This window comes from Coregonus clupeaformis, chromosome 18 (assembly GCF_020615455.1).
Source record: "Coregonus clupeaformis isolate EN_2021a chromosome 18, ASM2061545v1, whole genome shotgun sequence".
Classification (NCBI taxonomy): Eukaryota; Metazoa; Chordata; class Actinopteri; order Salmoniformes; family Salmonidae; genus Coregonus; species Coregonus clupeaformis.
Window position 1 is genome coordinate 5,525,204 of NC_059209.1, and position 21,949 is coordinate 5,547,152.

Here is a 21,949-nt window from a genome sequence, read left to right on the forward strand (position 1 = left end):
GCCAGGTCGCAGTTGTAAATGAGAACTTGTTCTCAACTGGCTTACCTGGTTAAATGAAGGTTAAAAAAAAAAATAAAAAAAAAAATAATGTTGAAATCACCCATCAACAAATTCCACCAGCCATGATCATATTGAGCCGTTAAAATAATCTACAGTTGGGGCCGAGCTAAAAAAAATAATCATGGGGGCTGAGATATCTAGTAGTATACTTTCTACGACATCTTCAAATATATCAATATTCTACCTAGCAACAGTTGAGTCACAAACAAATGATAAATAGTGGTAATAAAAGAACGCATGCTTGGAGGAGATGAGTGCATATTGACTGTGTGATCTGGTATCACTGAAACATTGACTATCTATCATAGTAATTGCTGTCATATCTTACACAGTGTGATCAGGTCATCATTATCACTCTATCTTTATGTGAATGGAGCTCTAATAGGTTTTTGGTCAAGGTAGGGTTCTGTTTCTATGCATTAGGAATGAGACCACTTGATACGCACGCACACACACACACACACACACACACACACACACACACACACACACACACACACACACACACACACCTCACATGAGCTGAGCCAGGCAACACTGAATCTCTTCATCCACAACCATGAGCATGGATGCGTACATACCAACCTTCCTCAGCTCTCCTGGGAAACTAAACAGCAGCTCTCTACCTTCCTTATTCTATTGTCCGGATGTGTGCTGTCAATCACATGACCACTGTGCACAGTGTGGTGGCTTAAAGAGCGAGAGGAGATATGGAAGAGGTTTACTGTCTATACTGTAGGTAGTGTGTAGAATGTTAAACGTCAGAGAGAAATCCTATAGGGGACTTTTCTCTTCTCTTCCTTTTCCCTCCTTTCATTTCAGCCCAATGTATTTGATTGACAGCATGAGGCCTGTCTGATGGTTGGTCTCTATTGATAGAGGAGGTTTGATGGTTGGGCTCTGTCGATAGAGGAGGTTTGATGGTTGGAGGTCTCTGTCGATAGAGGAAATTTGATGGTTGGTCTCTGACGATAGAGGAGGTTTGATAGTTGGTCTCTGTCGATAGAGGAGGTTTGATGGTTGGTCTCTGTCGATAGAGGAGGTTTGATGGTTGGTCTCTGTCGATAGAGGAGGTTTGATGGTTGGTCTCTGTCGATAGAGGAGGTTTGATGGTTGGTCTCTGTCGATAGAGGAGGTTTGATAGTTGGAGGTCTCTGTCGATAGAGGAGGTTTGATAGTTGGTCTCTGTCGATAGAGGAGGTTTGATAGTTGGTCTCTGTCGATAGAGGAGTTTTGATAGTTGGAGGTCTCTGTTGATAGAGCAGGTTTGATGGTTGGAGGGCTCTGTCAATAGAGGAGATTTGATAGTTGGAGGTCTCTGTCGATAGAGGTAGTTTGATAATTGTAGGTCTCTGTCGATAGCGGAGTTTTGATAGTTGGTGATGAGGTTGGTTTTGTGTATACAGACAATTTATAAAATACATTCTGAATGGCTTGTTCAAACTCAGCAGGTGGAGAGCAGAGAAATATACAGTGGAATACAACATTTTGTCATACAGGTAACTTCCAAAATGAAGGAAACATCAACATAAATTTTCCTAATATGATGTTGGGCCACCAAGAGCCAGAACAGCTTCAATGCACCTTGGCATATATTCTACAAGTCTCTGGAACTCTATTGGAGGGATGCGACACCATTCTTCCAGCAGAAATTCCACCATCTAGTGTTTTGTTGATGGTGATGGAAAATGCTGTCTCAGGCACCGCTCCAGAATCCCCCATAAGTGTTCAATTGGGTTGAGATCTGGTGACTGAGACACACACACACACACACACTTTAAACCCCCTATGCTCCTTTGAGACCCTTTTTTCGAAGGCACTGAGGTCTCTTCTTCAAGCCATGGTAGCCAACATAAATGGCAACTGGGCTTTTTCTTAAGAGCATGATGGGATGTTAATTGCTTAATTAACTCAGGAACCACAACTGTGTGGAAGCACCTGCTTTCAATATACTTTGTATACCTCATTTACTCAAGTGTTTTCTTTATTTTGTCAGTTACCTGTATATCTCTGACTGTCTTGCTCTGGAGTTTTCCAGAAGAATACTAGAGGTGGCTGTATTGTGATGCTTCATTCTAAACAAGCAGTTGTTTAATAGACTGAAGAGGATGGGTAGATACAGTAGATAAATGGGTAGATAGATAGATAGATAGATAGATAGATAGATAGATAGATAGATAGATAGATACATAGATAGATGAAGAGATGTGAAGTGCTTCTCTTCTGATGTTCGTTCTGGAACCATCCACCTGCCTTCCAGAACTCTATAATTAGCCTTGTCTGTCAGCCACACACACACACACACACACACACACACACACACACACACACACACACACACACACACAAACACAAACAGAAACAAAGACATACTGTCAGCCGCAGGAGTTCATTAAATCGCAGATTTCGAGAGGTGATAAGGAACCGCAAAAAACAAACCTTTGAAAAACGAAAGAGAAAAACAGTAATTTTCTTCCACACTTCGGCGTGTCTCAAAAGAGGGGAACCAGAGGAGAAAATGAAATGAGGAGACTTGTTTCCTCTCAGTCAAACATATTCCTTTGTGTTTCTTGTTGAAAGAGACAGGGAAGATAACACCAGGGCCAAACAATGAGAGAGAGAGAGAGAGAGAGAGAGAGAGAGAGAGAGAGAGAGAGAGAGAGAGAGAGAGAGAGAGAGAGAGAGAGAGAGAGAGAGAGAGAGAGAGAGACTCAACATGAAAGTCACACATACGCCCAGGCCGTGAGCAAGCAAACAGGCCCAACACCCACTCTTACACTAGCCCAAGCCAATGGCATGTACCAGATGCTCAGAAGGCTCTGCTCACAATTACTGGCCTGAGGCCAAACCACACAACCAACAACATCAGACACTTTATGGAACACAAAGCCTTCACTATTTCATCCTGGAATATCCAAAGCCTGGGGTCATCTGCCTTTGGCCTAAGGAGCAGGAATCTGGACTTCACCAAAGAAATCGGAAATAAAGACATTGTCATCCTACAAGAAACATGGTATAGAGGAGACGGACCCACTGGTTGCCCTCTAGGTTACAGAGAGCTGGTAGTCCCATCCACCAAACTACCAGGTGTGAAACAGGGAAGGGACTCAGGGGGTATGCTAATTTGGTATAGAGCAGACCTAACTCACTCTATTAAATTAGTCAAAACACGAACTTTTTACAGTTGGTTAGAAATTCAAATGCCAGAACTGGACAAGAACCTGACACCCTCAGCACACAGGGGGACAAACACCTACCTGGAGGTGACAGCATTCCCTCCCCCATATGCCCCCTAGGCACAACTACAACAACATAACCAACAAAAATGGGTCACAACTCCTGCAGCTCTGTCGCACACTGGGTATGTACATAGTCAATGGTAGGCTTTGAGGGGACTCCTATGGTAGGTACACCTATAGCCCATCTCTTGGCAGTAGTACTGTAGACTACTTTATCACTGACCTCAACCCAGAGTCTCTCAGAGCGTTCACAGTCAGCCCACTGACACCCCTATCAGACCACAGCAAAATCACAGTCTACTTGAACAGAGCAATACTCAATCATGAGGCATCAAAGCCAAAGGAACTGAATAATATTAAGAAATGCTATAGATGGAAGGAAAGTAGTGTTGAAACCTACCAAAAACAATTAGGCAACAACAAATTCAATCCATTCTAGACAACTTCCTGGACAAAACGTTCCACTGTAATAGTGAAGGTGTAAACTTGGCAGTAGAAAACCTAAACAGTATATTTGACCTCTCAGCTTCCCTATCAAATCTAAAAATCTCTAACAGAAAACCAAAGAAAAGTAACAACAGTGATAAATGGTTTGATGAAGAATGCAAAAACCTAAGAAAGAAATTGAGAAACCTATCCAACCAAAAACATAGAGACCCAGAAAACCTAAGCCTACGCCTTCACTATGGTGAATCACTAAAACAATACAGAAATACACTACGGAAAAAGAAGGAACAGCATGTCAGAAATCAGCTCAATGTAATTGAAGAATCCATAGACTCTAACCACTTCTGGGAAAATTGGAAAACACTAAACAAACAACAACACGAAGAGCTATCTATCCAAAACGGAGATGTATGGATAAACCACTTCTCCAATCTTTTTGGCCCTATAACAGAGAACAAACAGCAAAAAAATATACATGATCAAATGCAAATCTTAGAATCAACTATTATAGACTACCAGAACCCACTGGATTCTCCAATTACATTGAATGTAAAAAAATATACAAACCCTCCATCCCAAAAAGGCCTGTGGTGTTGATGGTATCCTCAATGAAATTATAAAATATACAGACCACAAATTTCAATTAGCTATACTTAAACTCTTTAACATCATCCTTAGCTCTGGCATCTTCCCCAATATTTGGAACCAAGGACTGATCACCCCAATCCTTGGAGACACATTTGACCCCAATAACTACCGTGGGATATGCGTCAACAGCAACCTTGGGAAAATCCTCTGCATTATCATTAACAGCAGACTAGTTCATTTCCTCAGTGAAAACAATGTACTGAGCAAATGTCAAATTGGCTTTTTACCAAATTACCGTACGACAGACGACGTATTCACCCTGCTCACCCTAATTGACAAACAAACAAACCAAAACAAAGGCAAAGTCTTCTCATGCTTTGTTGATTTCAAAAAAGCTTTTGACTCAATTTGGCATGAGGGTCTGCTATACAAATTGATGGAAAGTGGGGTTGGGGGAAAACATACGACATTATAAAATCCATGTACACAAACAAGAAGTGTGCGATTAAAATTGGCAAAAAACACACACATGTCTTTCCACAGGGCCGTGGGGTGAGACAGGGATGCAGTTTAAGCCCCACCCTCTTCAACATATATATCAACGAATTGGCGAGGGCACTAGAACAGTCTGCAGCACCCGGCCTCACCCTACTAGAATCTGAAGTCAAATGTCTTCTGTTTGCTGATGATCTGGTGCTTCTGTCACCAACCAAGGAGGGCCTACAGCAGCACCTAGATCTTCTGCACAGATTCTGTCAGACCTGGGCCCTGACAGTAAATCTCAGTAAGACAAAAATAATGGTGTTCCAAAAAAAGGTCCAGTTGCCAGGACCACAAATACAAATTCCATCTAGACACCGTTGCCCTAGAGCACACAAAAAACTATACATACCTCGGCCTAAACATCAGCGCCACAGGTAACTTCCACAAAGCTGTGAACGATCTGAGAGATAAGGCAAGAAGGACCTTCTATGCCATCAAAAGTAACATAAAATTTGACATACAAATTAGGATCTGGCAAAAAATACTTGAATCAGTTATAGAACCCATTGCCCTTTATGGTTGTGAGGTCTGGGGTCCACTCACCAACCAAGAATTCACAAAATGGGACAAACACCAAATTGAGACTGCATGCAGAATTCTGCAAAAACATCCTCCGTGTACAACGTAAAACACCAAATAATGCATGCAGAGCAGAATTAGGCCAATACCCGCTAATTATCAAAATCCAGAAAAGAGCCGTTAAATTCTATAACCACTTAAAAGGAAGCGATTCCCTAAGTAAGCTGGTCCTGGGGCTCTATTCACAAACACAAACAGACCCCACAGAGACCCAGGACAACAACAACAACAAGACAATTAGACCCAACCAAATCATGAGAAAACAAAAAGAGAATTACTTGACATTTTGGAAAGAACAAACAAAAAAACAGAGCAAACTAGAATGCTATTTGGCCCTAAACAGAGAGTACACAGTGGCAGATTACCTGACCACTGTGACTGACCCAAACTTAAGGAAAGCTTTGACTATGTACAGACTCAGTGAGCATAGCCTTGCTATTGAGAATGGCCGCCGTAGGCAGACCTGGCTCTTAAGAGAAGACAGGCTGTGCACACTGCCCACAAAATGAGGTGGAAACTGAGCTGCACTTCCTAACCTCCTGCCAAATGTATGACCATATTAGAGACACATATTTCCCTCAGATCACAGCGATCCACAAAGAATTCGAAAACAAACCCAATTTTGATAAACTCCCTTATCTACTGGGTGAAAAACCACAGTGTGCCATCACAGCTGCAAGATTTGTGACCTGTTGCCACAAGAAAAGGGCAACCAGTGAAGAACAAACACCATTGTAAATACAACCCATATTTATGTTTATTTATTTTCCCATTTGTACTTTAACTATTTGCACATCATTACAACACTGTATATATACATAATATGACATTTGAAATGTCTTTATTCTTTTGAAACTTCTGAGTGTAATGTTTACTGTTAATATTTATTGTTTATTTCACTTTTGTTTACTATCTACTTCACTTGCTTTGGCAATGTTAACATACGTTTCCCATGCCAATAAAGCCCTTAAATTGAATTGAATTGAATTGAGAGGAGAGAGAGAGAGAGGGGGAGAGAGGAGAGATAGAGAGAGGAGAGATAGAGAGATGAGAGAGAGGGGAGAGAGAGAGAGGGGAGAGAGAGAGAGAGAGAGAGAGAGAGAGAGAGAGAGAGAGACATAGGGGGTAGAGAGAGAGAGAGAGAGAGAGAGAGAGAGAGAGAGAGAGAGAGAGAGAGAGAGAGACATAGGGGTAGAGAGAGAGAGAGAGAGAGAGAGAGAGAGAGAGAGAGAGAGAGAGAGAGAGAGAGAGAGAGAGAGAGAGAGAGAGAGAGAGAGAGAGAGAGAGAGAGAGAGAGAGAGAGAGAGAGAGAGAGAGAGAGAGAGAGAGAGATCCAGATCCTAGGGTTAGGGATTTCCAACACAACCTTCAAAGAAAATGGAGGCATTTGATAATAATAATAATTATTATTATTATTAGTATTATTTGTAGTAGTATTATTAGTATTATTATTAGTATTATTAGTATTATAATTTTATGGATGCTTATATTTGTCCTATTTCACACATGTACAAGTGTGTATTCATATGCGTGTGTGAATTGGAAATGTGTTTTTTGTGTATTCCAACTCCCATTGAAACACCCTCGAAGAGTGGGGTCACAGCCAGGGTCTGTCATTATCAACGGAGAGAGGTAGCTGAGAGAGAAACAAAGTGGGCGGGAGAGAGGGAGAGTAAGAAGGAAAGAATGACAGCTACAATAACAACAAAGACTGGTGTCCAACTAATGGGCTGCAAACACACTTCTAAAGACCTGCAGCTAAAGCCCAGAGCTTCACAGACAACACAACATACCCTAGAGAAAATTCAACCTGGAAAAAGAGACTTAAATCAAAAGCCAGTTGAAATGCACTTACATAATTATTATAATTATTATAATAATTACCCATTATCAATGGCAGGCAACAGAGATAAGGCCTGTCTAATTAGTGTTTTAATGACAGCATATTTTGCCATATGTCAGCTGTCAGTCAAACTGTGCAAAAGTGAAACCAAAACGTACGTTTAGGCATTAATTCCTAGTGGTTAAGGTTAGGGTTAAGGTTTGGGATAGGGTTAAAACAGAAAAACTAATATCACAAAATGAATGCCTAGCACTGGGATCTGATGAGGGAGAGAGAAAGAATCAAAGAGAGAGAGAAAGATAAGGAGAGAGAAAGAGAGAAAGAAAGGGAATATCTGCCAGTCATGTACAATTTCATATTTCGATAAATTATTCACTTTGCTTTATTCCTTTCATAAAGGCTGTGAACTCTCGTTCACACCGACACACACACACACACACACACACACACACACACACACACACACACACACACACACACACGAACACACGCACACAAACATAAACTATCGTGTACTTTGTTCGCTCCTGTGTACAATCAAACAGGCTCCATTTCAATCCACTTAATAAAACTACAAATTCACTCCAGAATCGTCAATATAGAATATACAAAAAAATATATATAATGTAATATATTTCATTTAAAAGTAGATAGTGTCACGGTTTCGGCCGAGGCTGCTCCTCCTCCTTGTTCGGGCAGGCTTCGGCGGTCGTCGTCTCCGGAGTACTAGCTGCCACCGTTCTATGTTTCGATGTTCGTTTGGTTTGGTCTGTTTGTACACCTGTTCTTTGTTAGTGTTAATTATGTGCCCTATAAGTTCTCTTAGGTTTTGTCATGTGTTGTGTGTAATTGTTTCGTGTCAGCTAGGCGTCAGTTTGTTCTCTCTCGTTCTGTTTTTGTTTTGAGAGAGTGTCCGCTCTGTGTGCGCAGTTTGGGTTACGCACTGTTCCCTGTGTGCGTAATTGTTTCGCTTGCCCTCCGGCTGGGATTTTGCCGTGAGTCTTTTGTATTTGTTTGATCCTCACTAAAGACTGTTGAAGAGCCTCTGTAGTCCTGCGCTTGATTTCTGCACCACATCTACGCTCAGCCCGTGACAGATAGGCCTGTAGACCACAGCTGTAACACATAATTCAATAGAGAGGTATTAAAAATCCAAACAAAGAGAGGTCTCAACCCGCCAGGAAAAAAACAAACATTTGAGAGAACCAATCAATCTGTCTGCTCAATTTCTGAGCGAATATTGCATTAAAAAACGGCCTCCTTTCCAGACCGGTGAGTCACAGCTCTTCCTCACTGTGTGGTCACGTGGGTCGCGTCAGCCAGGCTAGGACCACAGAGACAAATTGCTTTTTTATATGTGGCGTATTACCTTTACCCAGCTATGGAAGCCTATCAGGGTCAAATGCAAATTGACAGTCTCTGATGGGGGAATTGAATTGTCGATATCAATTTCACAGCGTGACAGAGTTGGAAAGAGAGAGAGTGTGTGTGTGTGTGGGTGTCTGTGTGTGGCACTGAGAGTGGGGTGGCAGTTGCCAAAATGAGAGGTGACTGGTAACTGAATTAGTTGCACGCTGTGGAGATGAGAAGAGCAGACGAGGTCCAGCTGTTTAAGAGAAATGAGATTTGCGGCCAAAGACCTTCTCTGACAGACAGTTTGAGAGTAGATGAATGCGTGAGTGAAGTGTGTGTGTGTGTGTGTGTGTTAGCTTAGTCTTTTCATGAATTGCATATTAACACCACGTTTATGCACTCAAGCAAAGTGTGGTTAAGTGTTTGTCAACATCCAGTTACAACACACACACACACACCCGCACACACACACCACTCCTCATGAGTGGTTAATGGTGCTTGTCTAGGCTCCTTTGAACGCCTCTGCATATGCGTCCTAAACTGGCTCTTACAGATAAACACTATGTGTGTGAGTGTGAGTGTGAATGTGAGTGTGAGTGTGTGTGTGTGTGTGTGTGTGTGTGTGTGTGTGTGTGTGTGTGTGTGTGTGTGTGTGTGTGTGGCTCTTACAGATAAACAAATATCAATTTGTTTTTGGTATAAAACAACAGAAGAACATAAGGACTTCCAAGAAAATAGGGCCTATTCACTTATGTATTTATTTAACCAGGATAGTCCACTCACAGACAGTAACAACTGTTTTCAATGGAGTCCTACACTGAACAGTCAACATGGTTCCTGTGTAGTTTCATTTCATTGGCGTGACTGGTATACATTATGTGATATTTGAGAAAAAAAGTGAAACCAGTGGGATGTACAGGTAACTGCCAAAATAAAGGAAACACTGACATAAAGTGTCTTAATAGGGCGTTGGGCCACCACGAGCCAGAACAGCTAGAATGCACCTTGGGATACGTTCTACAAGTGTCTAGCCTGGTCCTGTGTGTTATTTAATTGGCATTGTAAAACCCATTTAAATGTAAGTAATATGGCGTGCACGATACAGTGAACCTAGTCCTGTGTGTTGGAGTCATTTCATTGGCGTGACTAGATACATTACAATATATGTTTTAGGAAAAACGACGTTGAAGATGGAAAATCCATTTCAATTGCTTAAGCTGTAATGCTGTAAAATATGCTTTAGTATGGATTACAGCCTAATCCACGTTAATCCAGCAGGAGAAACGCGCACACACACATGCACACACACACGCACACACACACACACACACACACACACACACACACACACACACACACACACACACACACACACACACACACACACACACACACACACACACACACACACACACGTCAATCCAGCAGGAAAAAATGCAGTAAACTGCTATGTCATGCATAGCTGCCTGCAAGACACTTCCCTCTCTACTTTCTCCTCCTTTTTAGTCCCTCTTTCTCACTCCTTTATTCCCATTCAGTCCCTCTTTTTTCTCCCTTCTTTCCTTTAAAAAGTGTTGATGATAACTTTATTGTTGTTCTGTATTGTAGACCACAGAAGCTCTATAACTGAATTGTGAAAGGCTTGTAAACAATGGAGAATGTCTATGAAATTAGATTTGATTGTTTTAGGGTTTTTAACATTTACATATTTATTGGTGAGTCGTATGCTAATGTATTTGCAGCAGAACTGCAATTTGATGATGCTGTGTGTGTGTGTGTGTGTGTGTGTGTGTGTGTACACGTTATGCATTTTGTTTTATACATTTGAATAATATTACTTGTGGGAAAGGCTTGTTTATTATGAAAAGTCCAAATCTATTTTCCTCTTCTTTAGTAGTAAATTGAATAATCATCATTGCTAATGGATATTTCAGCGTACCTTGAAGTGATGGCATATCTTTTTTTTTCTTCATTATGTCTCTTTTACACAGCTGATTTTGAAACCAGACCTAAAGTCAATTAGTTAGAAATCCTCGGGGAATACATGAAAGGGATTAACAATTTTCTCTCTTCTTCTCTTAATTATTTTGTCATCAGCAGTTTTAATGCAGATGTCTGTTTTTTCTCATTTTTTCTCCTGTCCACTCTTTCTTCTGTCTTTATCTTTCCTTCCCGCTGTCTTTCTAGATTCCTCTTCCTTGCTCACTCTTTCTCAATTTCCCCTCCTCTCTCTCTCTCTCTCTATCTCTCTCTCTATCATGTAGGTTCTCTGCCAAACTGAAAGGGAGTTTTCTCCATCTCTGTCGCCGAGGGAAACGGTCATCAGGTGCCATGAGTTGTTGCTGGGGCGACTGTCATTGTATCCCTCCGACGCGGAACACCTAAAATGGGGTCTACAGTACCAGCTACCATGGCTACCAAGCGGCAAGCCCAGCTCTAATTGCCTAAGCTACAACCTTTCCGTGACCTACGACTTACTGTCTCTACTTCCTGCTCTGGCCACACCCCTTCCTTACCTGTCGCCCAACCTGATTTCAAACTTGCCTGCTTCCTTTCCTAATAGTCTCCCTTTCCCCTTATTGTCTTAATAAGATAGCCCCTCCTATCCTCCCTAACCATGGCCAACAGGTTTCTCCACCTCCCCTCCATCCCCCTCTCCCTATCCCTCTCTCCGTCCACCTTCCTCTACCTCCTCCCACCGTTACTTGTTCTCCTCCGCCTCCCTGGGTCCGTCCGGGGGGACTGCTGGCTGATCGAGGGGGATAAAGGCTACGTGTGGCTGGCCATCTGCAGTCAGAACCAGCCCCCGTACGAGACCATCCCCCAGCACATCAACAATACGGTACTGCTATGTTCTATATTATACTGTATGTATTATTCAATACAGCCTACCCTAGCAGTAACTGTAAAATATGTAATTTCAATCGCAAAGCTGGTTGAAATTACATATTTGCAACCAGTTTTGCTCACTGGGGTGTTCCTTTTCAACCACTGAATAACATCACCAAGATAATATATAAATTAGTGGTGCTAGCTCACTGTTTTGTTATGATAGCTTACTGTTTTGTTATACTGTATTGGTGCTAGAACAGAGCATTGAGGAACACCAAAACGTACCTTACTTTTCAACCACCGTCCCATAAGAACCAGCATAGTTTGGCAAACCTAAAACGGAATGTTTTGTTTATGCTAGCTTACAAATGCTAGCTCACTGTTTTGTTATGATAGCTCACTGTTTTGCTATACTAGTTTTCAAATGTTGAGCCGTTTGATAAAAAAAAAACGGTTTCAAATTCAAATGCATTTAAAAAAAGTTTACGACTTATTTCCATTTTGTTCCTCTTTCAACCCAACTTTCAAGAGAAATGCGAAGCTAACACTAAATGTTTTCTTATGCTAGCTCGTGAATGCCGAGCCGTTTGATATTAAACAAGTTCTTGTTCTTTCAACAAAACAGGTCCATGACCTGAGGCTGAATGAGAACAAGCTGAAAGCAGTGCTATTCCACTCCATGTACCGCTTCACCAACCTCACGGACCTCAACCTCACCAAGAACGAGATCTGTTACATAGAGGACGGGGCCTTTACCCATCAGGCCAACCTACAGGTAAGGGATTTGATTTGTTGATTGGTTATTTGGTTGGTTGGTTGGTTGATTGGTTGATATGTTGGGAAGGAGGGATTTGATTGGTTGATTGGTTGGTTGATTGGTTATTTGTTTGATTGGTTGGTTAAGAATGAGATCTCTTACATAGAGAACAGGGCCTTCGCCCATCAGGCCAACCTACAGGTAATTGGTTTGATTGTTTGATTGGTTGGTATGTTGGTTGGTTGGTTGGTTGGTTAGTTGGTTGGTTGGTTGATTGGTATGTTGGTTGATTGATATGTTGATTGGTTGGTTGGTTGATTGATTGGTTAATTTATATGTTGGTTGGTTGGTTGATTGATATGTTGGTTGGTTGATTGATTGATATGTTGGTTGATTGATATGTTGGTTGATTGGTTGGTTGGTTGGTTGATATGTTGGTTGGTTGGTTGACAACAAGATTTCTTACTTCAGGGATGGGCAACTCCAGTCCTCGGGGGCCTGATTGGTGTCACACTTTTGCCCCAGTCCCAGTGTAAACACCTGACTCCAATAATCAGCTAATCAGTTTAGAATGCAATCAGTTTAATCAGCTGTGTTTGCTAGGGATGGGGAAAAAGTGTGACACCACTCCGGCCCCCGGGGACTGGAGTTTCCCATCCCTGTCTTACATAGAGGCCGGGGCCTTCACCGATCAGACAAACCTACAGGTGAGGGAGGAGTGGGGGTTTGATTGGTTGATTGGTTGGTTGTTTAGTTGTTTGGTTGTTGGTTGTTTAGTTGTTGGCTTGATTGGTTGACTGGTATATTTATAAATATCAAACAATACCCTATTCTCCATATTATAGATCAATACTTTTGACTAGACAGTGTGTTTTTGAGTGATAAGGGGTGTCATTTGAGATAGCCAAAGATTTCCTGCATTTTCACTGGAACTATTCCCCAAAATGAAACCATTCCCCATCTTCATTTAACAGCCCAATTACATGGAAGCCATCGTTTTCATTAGAACCAGAGTCGATGGCACACAGGGATGTTGCTATTTGTACTTACTAAGATGGAGGAGAGGCCAAGTACTTACTGTATTTCCATTGTGGTCCCTTCTTATCCTAGGTCCTCCATCTATTCTCCATACAGTGCACTAATTCAAAAAGCAGTCTCTTCATAGGGAACATGGTTTCATTTGAGATGCCAAAGTCTTATTGTTTCTCCATTGTGGTCTCCTCTCATCCTAGGTCCTCCAGCTGGGTTACAACAAGCTGACCAACCTGACAGAGGGGATGATGCGTGGCTTGGGCCGCTTGCAGTGCCTCTTCCTCCAGCACAACCTCATCGAGGTCATCGACAACAAAGCATTCGAGGAGTCCAGCTCCAGCCTCAGCAGCATCGACCTTTCGTCCAATAAGCTGGCCCGGATCGACCCGTCAACTTTTACCGTGCTAAACCGGTTAATGGTCTGCGAGCTAGCAGGAAATCCTTTCCATTGTGGATGTGATCTGTATAGTTTTCTTACTTGGTTGGAGGCGTTTAATAATGTGACGCATACGTACGACCGGCTCCAGTGCGAGACCCCTGGTGAGCTGTTTCTCTACCCGCTCCTGAGCCCCGTGGCCGGACATGGACGCAACGCTCGCACCATGCTCTCGTCCATCTGTCGCGACGGCATGATCATACCCGGGATCACGTCTCAACCCGGCACCGACTGGGAGGGCTCCGGGATGGGCCCGGAGATGGACGGCCGGGCCGGGCCGTATCATCAACCGACAGCTTCGTCCACGGCCGACCCCAACTTCAACCCCAGCATCAAACTCCAGTGGGTCACTCTGTCTGCAGCCAAGCTGTTGGTCCAGATCCCTAAACCATACAGCAAGATGTACGTCCTGGTTCAATACAACCAGAGCTTCGTCTCGGACATCCAAAACCTCAAGGAGAAGAAGGAGAAGGTGACTTTGGTGGATCTCAAACCTCACACCAACTACACCTACTGCGTAGTGTCCATAAGTAAAAACCAGCGCAACAACCACACGTGCATCTTCTTCGCCACTCGAGCAGCAGGGCCGGATGACCACCACGGCAACCCGTCGACCATGACGCACTACATCATGACGATCCTGGGGTGTCTGCTGGGAATGGTGATCGTGCTCGGGCTCGTCTACTACTGCCTGAGGAAGCGTCGGATGCAGGAGGAGAAGGAGAAGGTGATCAGCGTGAAGAAGACCATCTTGGAGATGCGGTAAGAGGGACAGACCCAATGTATATGAATTATTTAGGTTTTCTCTTCTTTTATCGCCTTATCTCTTTCATTCCATTTTATTGTTGTTACTATAAAGTGTGTTTGTGATTTAAATGCACTTTAATTCAATAAAGTTTGATTTCAGGTTTGATTAACTCTAGATTAGATGCATCTGAATTGCACACAGCTATTTTACCTGAGATGTAAAATATTTATTCTTATGGATTTTATGCTTGGATTTTATTTACAGGTATGGACCGGAGGCTGCGGCACAGGCAGCTAACGACCCGGCAGCCATGCAGCATCTCCAGGAACAGGCCCAGAACCAGGGGCACCATGGAGGTCACCTCCATGGAGGAGGGGGAGGGGGTGGCGGGGGTAACAAACTACCCCCCTCCGCCTCCTCCAGCTCCGGCATGCTCCACGGTTCGGCCAACACCACCTCCTCCCGCCTCTCGACGCTCCCCCAAGTGGAGAAGATGGCCACAGCGTTCAGTGAAGCCATGGCGACCAGTAAAGGGAACTATATGGACGTGAGGACTGGGGCAGGATTATCGGGAGATGGGGGAGGATTATCACTGGGAGGTGGAGGAGGAGTGGGGGAGGCGACACTGGTGGATATGCGAGGCATCAACGGTTGCAGTGAAGATGGAACGGACATTGGGAATGATTCGGACGACGGGCGCGGATCTGCGTCTGAGATCTCGACGATCGCCATGGAGGTCGACAAAGTCAACCAGATTATCAACAACTGTATCGACGCGCTCAAGCTCGACTCCCTTGTTGCAACGACAACATCTGGCGACAACCCTACTTCTCCTCCACCTGCTTGTATCACCTCCCTCGCTCGGAACCTCATCCCCCTCTCCCAAGGCCTCGCTGACACCTGCCAGATGCTCGCCTCCTCTCCCAAAATCCATGCCCCTCCGGCAATGACCCCCGTCCCCCTCGTCATGCCCCTCTCGGAGCGTCCTGGAATCAGCGGAGGGGGGTTTCTCTCACCCCCCTACAGGGACCCACCACCATTGGCGAATGCCGTACGACCTTTACAGAGGCAGCTGAGCGATACAGGTGTGATGGTCATGGGGGCTGGGAAGAACCGATGTAGCATGCCCTCAGCTGGAGGATCCATGAAGAGCACCAGGGTCTTCAGTCTGGATGTCCCGGAGCCCCGCAGCCCGGGCCCCAACTCCTGCCCACCGTACCCAGAGAAGGGGAGCCCTGTTGGGTGTGGGGAAACCATGGAGAGGCTCCCTCTGGTGGGTGGAAATGTTAGTGGTTGTGGTAGTGGTGGTGGTGGTGGAAACGGAATGGGTTGTGGTGGTGGGAACGGAATGGGAGGAGGGGTTAATGAAGGTGGGGTGAATGTCAATGGAGGTGGGGTGGGTTGCGGAGGGGGAGGAAGAGGAAGAGGAGGGGGAGGACCGGGTAAGCAGCAGCAGCAGCATCATCTGGAGGTACATCCAGACTACCACTGTTCTGAGCACCGGCACTCCTTCCCCGCCCTCTACTACGAGGGAGCCAATGACTCCCCCTCTCCCTCCCCATCCCAGAAGGCCTCCTTCCTCAAACCCCTGGGACGTACCAAGAGGGACCCTGCTGCCTACTCCCAGCTCTCCCCTTCCCGGCACCACAACTACTCCGGCTACTCCTCTGGCCCCGAATATTCCTCTGAAAATACCCTTCGAATCTGGGAGAGGTTCCGGCCGCACAAGAAAGGCCCTCGCGACCCTCGCGAAGAGGCAACGTATATCGCTGCAGGCCACGCATTAAGGAAGAAGGTTCAGTTTGCGAAAGACGAGGACCTCCATGATATCCTCGACTACTGGAAGGGGGTGTCGGCCCAGCAGAAGCTGTGAGAGATGCGGAGGTGGTGTAACCTAGAGGATGACATACAGAAGGAGAAGACAGTGATGTCATAATTCTCATGAACTCCCAGACAGTGAATGGACCTGAATCACAGAACTACAACTGTTGGCTCCCATGTGTACTTCCTGGTCTATTTTATGACATCATCTGTCTTCTCGTTCTTTGACTAATCCTAGGGTGTTACAACAGCAGACTCTGACAGGGGATGAGGAGGATAGTAGTAGAAGTTGTGGGAGAGACATTATGTAGTAGTAGTAGTAGCAGCATGACACAGGGTATTGGGTTTTTTCTACAGTTCCAAAATGGAACTACAGGGGTTCCACAATTCTACAAGGGGTTCTGAAGTCGTTCCACATAAATTCCACTGTTCCATTGCGGGTTCCATCGTGGTTCCACAAGAGTTCCACAGTTCTACAATGGTTCTATAGAGGTTCCAAAGTTCCATAAAGTGTTCTATAATGTTTCTGTAACGGTTCCGTAGGGGTTCTATAGTAGTTCTAGAGGTTTCAAAGTTCTACATGGAGTTCCATAATGGTTCCACACTGAGCTTCTAAGTGGTTCCACATTCTCATCTTTTCCAGTTTTGGGTAAACAAAAAAACAACAACAATATATCAGATTTCCTCTTGCCTGGCACTTTGGTCCTTGCAGGCTACCATAGAAAGACAGAGCCAGGGTAATGAGGACTCAGTAATGACTGCAGAGGGTTGTCACTAGCAGGTGTCCTAAGACTCATTATAACATACTGTATCTCCAAACAACAAGCAGCAGCATTACCCGTCTTAAATCCTGGTCCCTTAAACAGCACAGCTCATAATCCCATCAACATTCAATTCATTCACTAAACAGTGTGTGCGTCCCAAATGGCACCCTATTCTCTATTTTGTGCACTACTTTTGACAAGGGTCCACAGGGTTTCCATAGGGCTCTGGTCGAAAGTAGTGCACTATATAGGGAATAGGGTGCCATTTGGGATGTAGAAGTCATTTCACTCTAAAGCCCACCACCTGCCTCCCTAGCAGCGCCATTTAGAGCGCTAATTGAAAGGGGATGAGGAATTAGCAGTGTTTGCCTCAATCTCTTCTTCTTCCTTCGGAGGAGGGGGGAGGGAGGAGGGGGAGAAGGAAGAGAGGGAGGATATTAAGCGATACTTATCGTGTTAATTGTTCTCGGCTGTAATTAGCCCAAGAACAAAACAGGTGGGGATGCTAGCGTGGGTGGACACACAGTGAGAGGACGGCGTGAACCAGGCCCTGGAGCCCCTCTCTGTGTTTAGCAGGAGCGTGCTTATCGATTGGAAACACCTACACATGTTTTACAGAGCGTGGCATGCTATTGGAGCGCTCCGCCATTTTTAAAAATCCTTCTTCTTGGCCTTTTCTAAATCAGACATGTGGATTGATTAGATACATTTTGTTCAGATAGCAAGCAAGGAGGAAGGGACGTTTGCACACACACACACACACCCATGCACGCACACGCGCACACACACACACACACACACACACGTGTGTGTTCAGATTGCGTGTTCAGATTACTGTGAAGTAAGCCATTTTCCAGAACTGCTTGCTAACATTTCCCTGGCGTCGAGCCAATTTCTTATTTACAGGTATAGCATTTTTTTATTTTGATAAGAAAGTCAAAGCTTCCTTCGGGGGGAAGATTAAAATTAGCATTTCAATAGTGCTAGTCATGCAAAAACCACTTTAGGCTGGGTTAGGAGAGGTGGAGAGAGACGAGTGTTGGCTCCCATATTAAAGCAGAAGGTAATCATGTCAGGGTAGAGAGAAGGTTCCTAGCGGAACACACAGACCACACACAAGAAGTTACAGCTGAAATTAAAGACAATGCTAGTATGGTGATGTTTAGAAAAGCTAGAGTTCGCAAGGGTTCATGGTCTATTTTAGAGAGAGAGAGAGAGAGAGAGAGAGAGAGAGAGAGAGAGAGAGAGAGAGAGAGAGAGAGAGAGAGAGAGAGAGAGAGAGAGAGAGAGAGAGAGAGAGAGAGAGAGAGAGAGAGAGAGAGAGAGAGAGAGAGAGAGAGAGATATGGTTGTCTATGGAGAGAACGAGATCATATAACAGAGCCAAATATATAAAGAGTTAGTTTTTTTTACTATCTTCCATGTTGGCAGCAAATGTTCCATACAAAAAACATAGTGCCAAATATTCTATTTATAATGGCAATATATGAACATAGCCCAATTCTAATCTTTTGTTTTACTAATTGGTCTTTCGACCAATCACATCAGATCTCTTTTCACATCAGCTCTTTTTCAGAGCTGATCTGATTGGTCAAAATACCAATTAGTGGAAAAAAAGATCAGAATTGGGCTGTCTGTCTAAACACAGCCTCTGCCTGGTCTCTGGTCTCTGTCTATGGAGAGGTGAGAGGTTATGTTTTGCATGTCAATTGTGCCCCTCTGCTAACAGAGCTTAGCCTCCGTAGTGGAGCCTGGTATAGATCAAAGTGTCCTCGTAACAGGGATACACTGACCAGGGAGATGGTTACCCCCGGTCAAAACACAAAATGGCTGACAGGAAGTGAACAGAGCTGGATGGTTTTGCTGCTCTCTGTATTCCTTTCTATACTGTTCTCTGAATGTGGAAACATGGAAAGGGAATTTTGATCACTTGGATGGAACTTTGAAAAGGGGGATTGTAATAAATGGGGCCACAGATGATTACTTACAAATAATAATAATAATAATAATAATAATAATAATAATAATAATAATAATAATAATAATAATAATAATAATAATATGGACTGAGTTAGAAGATGTGTTGGAAGATGGAGCGAGGTTTGGTGATGCCTCTAGATCTGAGTATTCATTTGACCCAACATATTTGATTTACTTGAATGGATGCCTTAGTGCTACTTTCTATATGCCTACAGCATCCCAGTCTGGCCTTTGTGTAACATATATTAGTGCTACTTTACTTTAGGCCTACAGCATCCCAGTCTGGCCTTTGTGTAACATATATTAGTGCTACTTTACTTTAGGCCTACAGCATCCCAGTCTGGCCTTTGTGTAACATATATTAGTGCTACTTTACTTTAGGCCTACAGCATCCCAGTCTGGCCTTTGTGTAACATATATTAGTGCTACTTTACTTTAGGCCTACAGCATCCCAGTCTGGCCTTTGTGTAACATATATTAGTGCTACTTTACTTTAGGCCTACAGCATCCCAGTCTGGCCTTTGTGTAACATATATTAGTGCTACTTTACTTTAGGCCTACAGCATCCCAGTCTGGCCTTTGTGTAACATATATTAGTGCTTCTTTACTTTAGGCCTACAGCATCACAAATATATTTGATTTATATGAATTTATTTATTGTTGATGGATGATACAGTATGGCCTATCTCTGGACTCATTTGACCCAATATATTTGATTTACTTTAATGGATGTCTTAGTGCTACTTATAGACCTACAGCATACCAGTCTGGCATTGGTACAAAATATATTAGATTTAAATATGATATATTTTTTGGGGAATACATCTAATGGATACAGCATCACTGTATTGACCTATGACTCCTAGCACTCTGCTTGAATTAACGTTAATTGGCGGCATTCTGATCTGCTCATCTGTTCTGACTGGAATCATGAATCATTGCTTTGTTGGTATATTCTTATCCTCAGAATGACATTACTGACGTATAATGATATTCATAGACTGATTATATGATCTGGCTCTTTCCGTCTCTATCTCTCCCTCTTGCTGCAAGTCTCCACTCTTTCATCTCGTCCACCCTCTCCCTCTCTCCATCCTTCCCTCCCTCCACGCCCTGATGTCCTGTTCCCTCTCTCATTCCCTCTGACCCACTTATGTTGGCTAATATAACCCAGCAACCACCAAGCACAAAAATACAACAACATGTAATTCACTCGCTTCTCTAGTTGTTTCATCCCTCCTTCCCTCCCTCCACCCTTGTCCGGTTTAATGGTCCAAATTAATGAGTCATTTGCAGAGGAGATGGTTGCATCCCAAATGGAACCCTATTCCCAATTGCACTACTTTTGACCAGGGCCTATAGGGTTCCTATAGGACTCTGGTAGTAGTGCGCTATGTAGGGATTAGGGTGCCATTTGGGCTGTGTGCAAGGTGTCAGGGCCAATGAGGAGAGGTCATGGGAGCCATGCTAATATGCTGATATTACTAACTCTGCCAGATTGAAGGGTTGATTGAAATTAATTAACGATTCCAAGGAGGACTTTCTTTCTTTCTTTCTTTCTTTCTTTCTTTCTTTCTTTCTTTCTTTCTTTCTTTCTTTCTTTCTTTCTTTCTTTCTTTCTTTCTTTCTTTCTTTCTTTCTTTCTTTCTTTCTTTCTTTCTCTCTCTCTCTCTCTCTCTCTCTCTCTCTCTCTCTCTCTCTCTCTCTCTCTCTCTCTCTCTCTCTCTCTCTCTCTCTCTCTCTCTCTCTGTGTGTGTCTCTCTCTCTCTCTTTCCCTCTCTCTCTCAGCGTAGCTGGCATAGCCACCCCTGATACAGGATCAGATTACTTCACTAGGATGAAAAAGTTTGAACTCAAAATTGACCTCAGATCAGTGTATAGGTCTTCGTCATCCTGTCTCCCAGAGGGAGGAAAGGGTATAGTCGGACAAAGTTGCCCCCATCCACTGATCTAAGGTCAGTTTAGAGGTTTCCTTCCTAATGGTTGAGGTTAGGATTGAGGTAGGGTAAGCTGTTCCTAGATCTGTGCCTACGGGTAACTTCCACTTCTGTCTCTGAGAGGCGAGGAAAGGGCAGATCTCTCAGAGCCTCTAAGCCAAGGCCTTATGGGAAATGGAAGTTCTATCCCATTTTCCTTGATGCCTATCAAAGGTGAGGAAAGGGCAGAACTTATCCTGCTAAGGCCTTATGGGAAATGCAGTCTTATTTCCATGTTCCTCAAGTCCTAATGCTTAACTTTGAAGCCTGCGTGTTTTGACAGTGAAGCAGCACACAGGTGGCGCTAGGTGTTAAAATGATGGAGATAGTGTGAATGAACAATGGCACTGTTTTCTTCACCTTTCTTCTCTCTGACCTACAAAATGGCCATCCACAGAATGGGTTCTGATGGAAAGGTCAAATGCAAGATCTCTATCTTACAGTAGATTTATGCTGCAAAGTGGAAGGTGTGTGTGTGTGTAGCGCTCCTGTTTATGACGAGGCATTAATTGGTCATATTTAATTAAGACTTTCATCGAATGCTGATGTACATAAAAATCCTTGCCCCCCCCTCTTTCTTACTCCCCAGCTAATCAAATAGACTCACGTCCAGCAACAATGGGGATGTCAACCACACGTCTGCATTACTCAACAATCACCATCAATAAAACCTGATTTCAGTTGTATCAATTTGAGCACCATAAAAGTCTATCGCACATACAGAGATGTCCCTGGGGCACTATTTTGGACAACCCCCGTTTTGATAAAAAGGCCTTTTGGGTCTCTTATTGTAGCCCCTGTTTAAAAACCACCGGTCAGTTTCCTTTGTGGAGGTTTCTGGTGAAATACTAACCAATTAGATTTTGAGTAATGCTGGAGGCTAACTATACACGGTGGAACTGATAGAGTCCCTTTGTAAATTAATGACTACATTACCTTTTAACAAATAGGA

The 21,949-nt window shown here is 43.7% G+C and overlaps 1 protein-coding gene across 2 annotated transcripts in view; it reads left to right on the top strand.

Annotated features, from left to right (window-relative positions):
- LOC121553843 (protein phosphatase 1 regulatory subunit 29) overlaps positions 1-18,313 on the top strand; it is a 142,864-nt gene extending 124,551 nt beyond the window's left edge. Inside the window, exons 3-6 of one of the 2 annotated variants that reach the window (XM_045226752.1) lie at positions 10,840-11,494; positions 12,110-12,259; positions 13,474-14,471; positions 14,722-18,313. In XM_045226752.1, coding sequence (XP_045082687.1) covers positions 11,270-11,494; positions 12,110-12,259; positions 13,474-14,471; positions 14,722-16,330 — 2,982 coding nt within the window. In that variant the 5' untranslated portion in view covers positions 10,840-11,269 and the 3' untranslated portion in view covers positions 16,331-18,313. The remainder of the gene's footprint in view (positions 1-10,839; positions 11,495-12,109; positions 12,260-13,473; positions 14,472-14,721) is intronic. The other variant, XM_045226751.1, reaches the window with a different exon arrangement.
- The last annotated feature ends 3,636 nt before the right edge of the window (positions 18,314-21,949 follow it).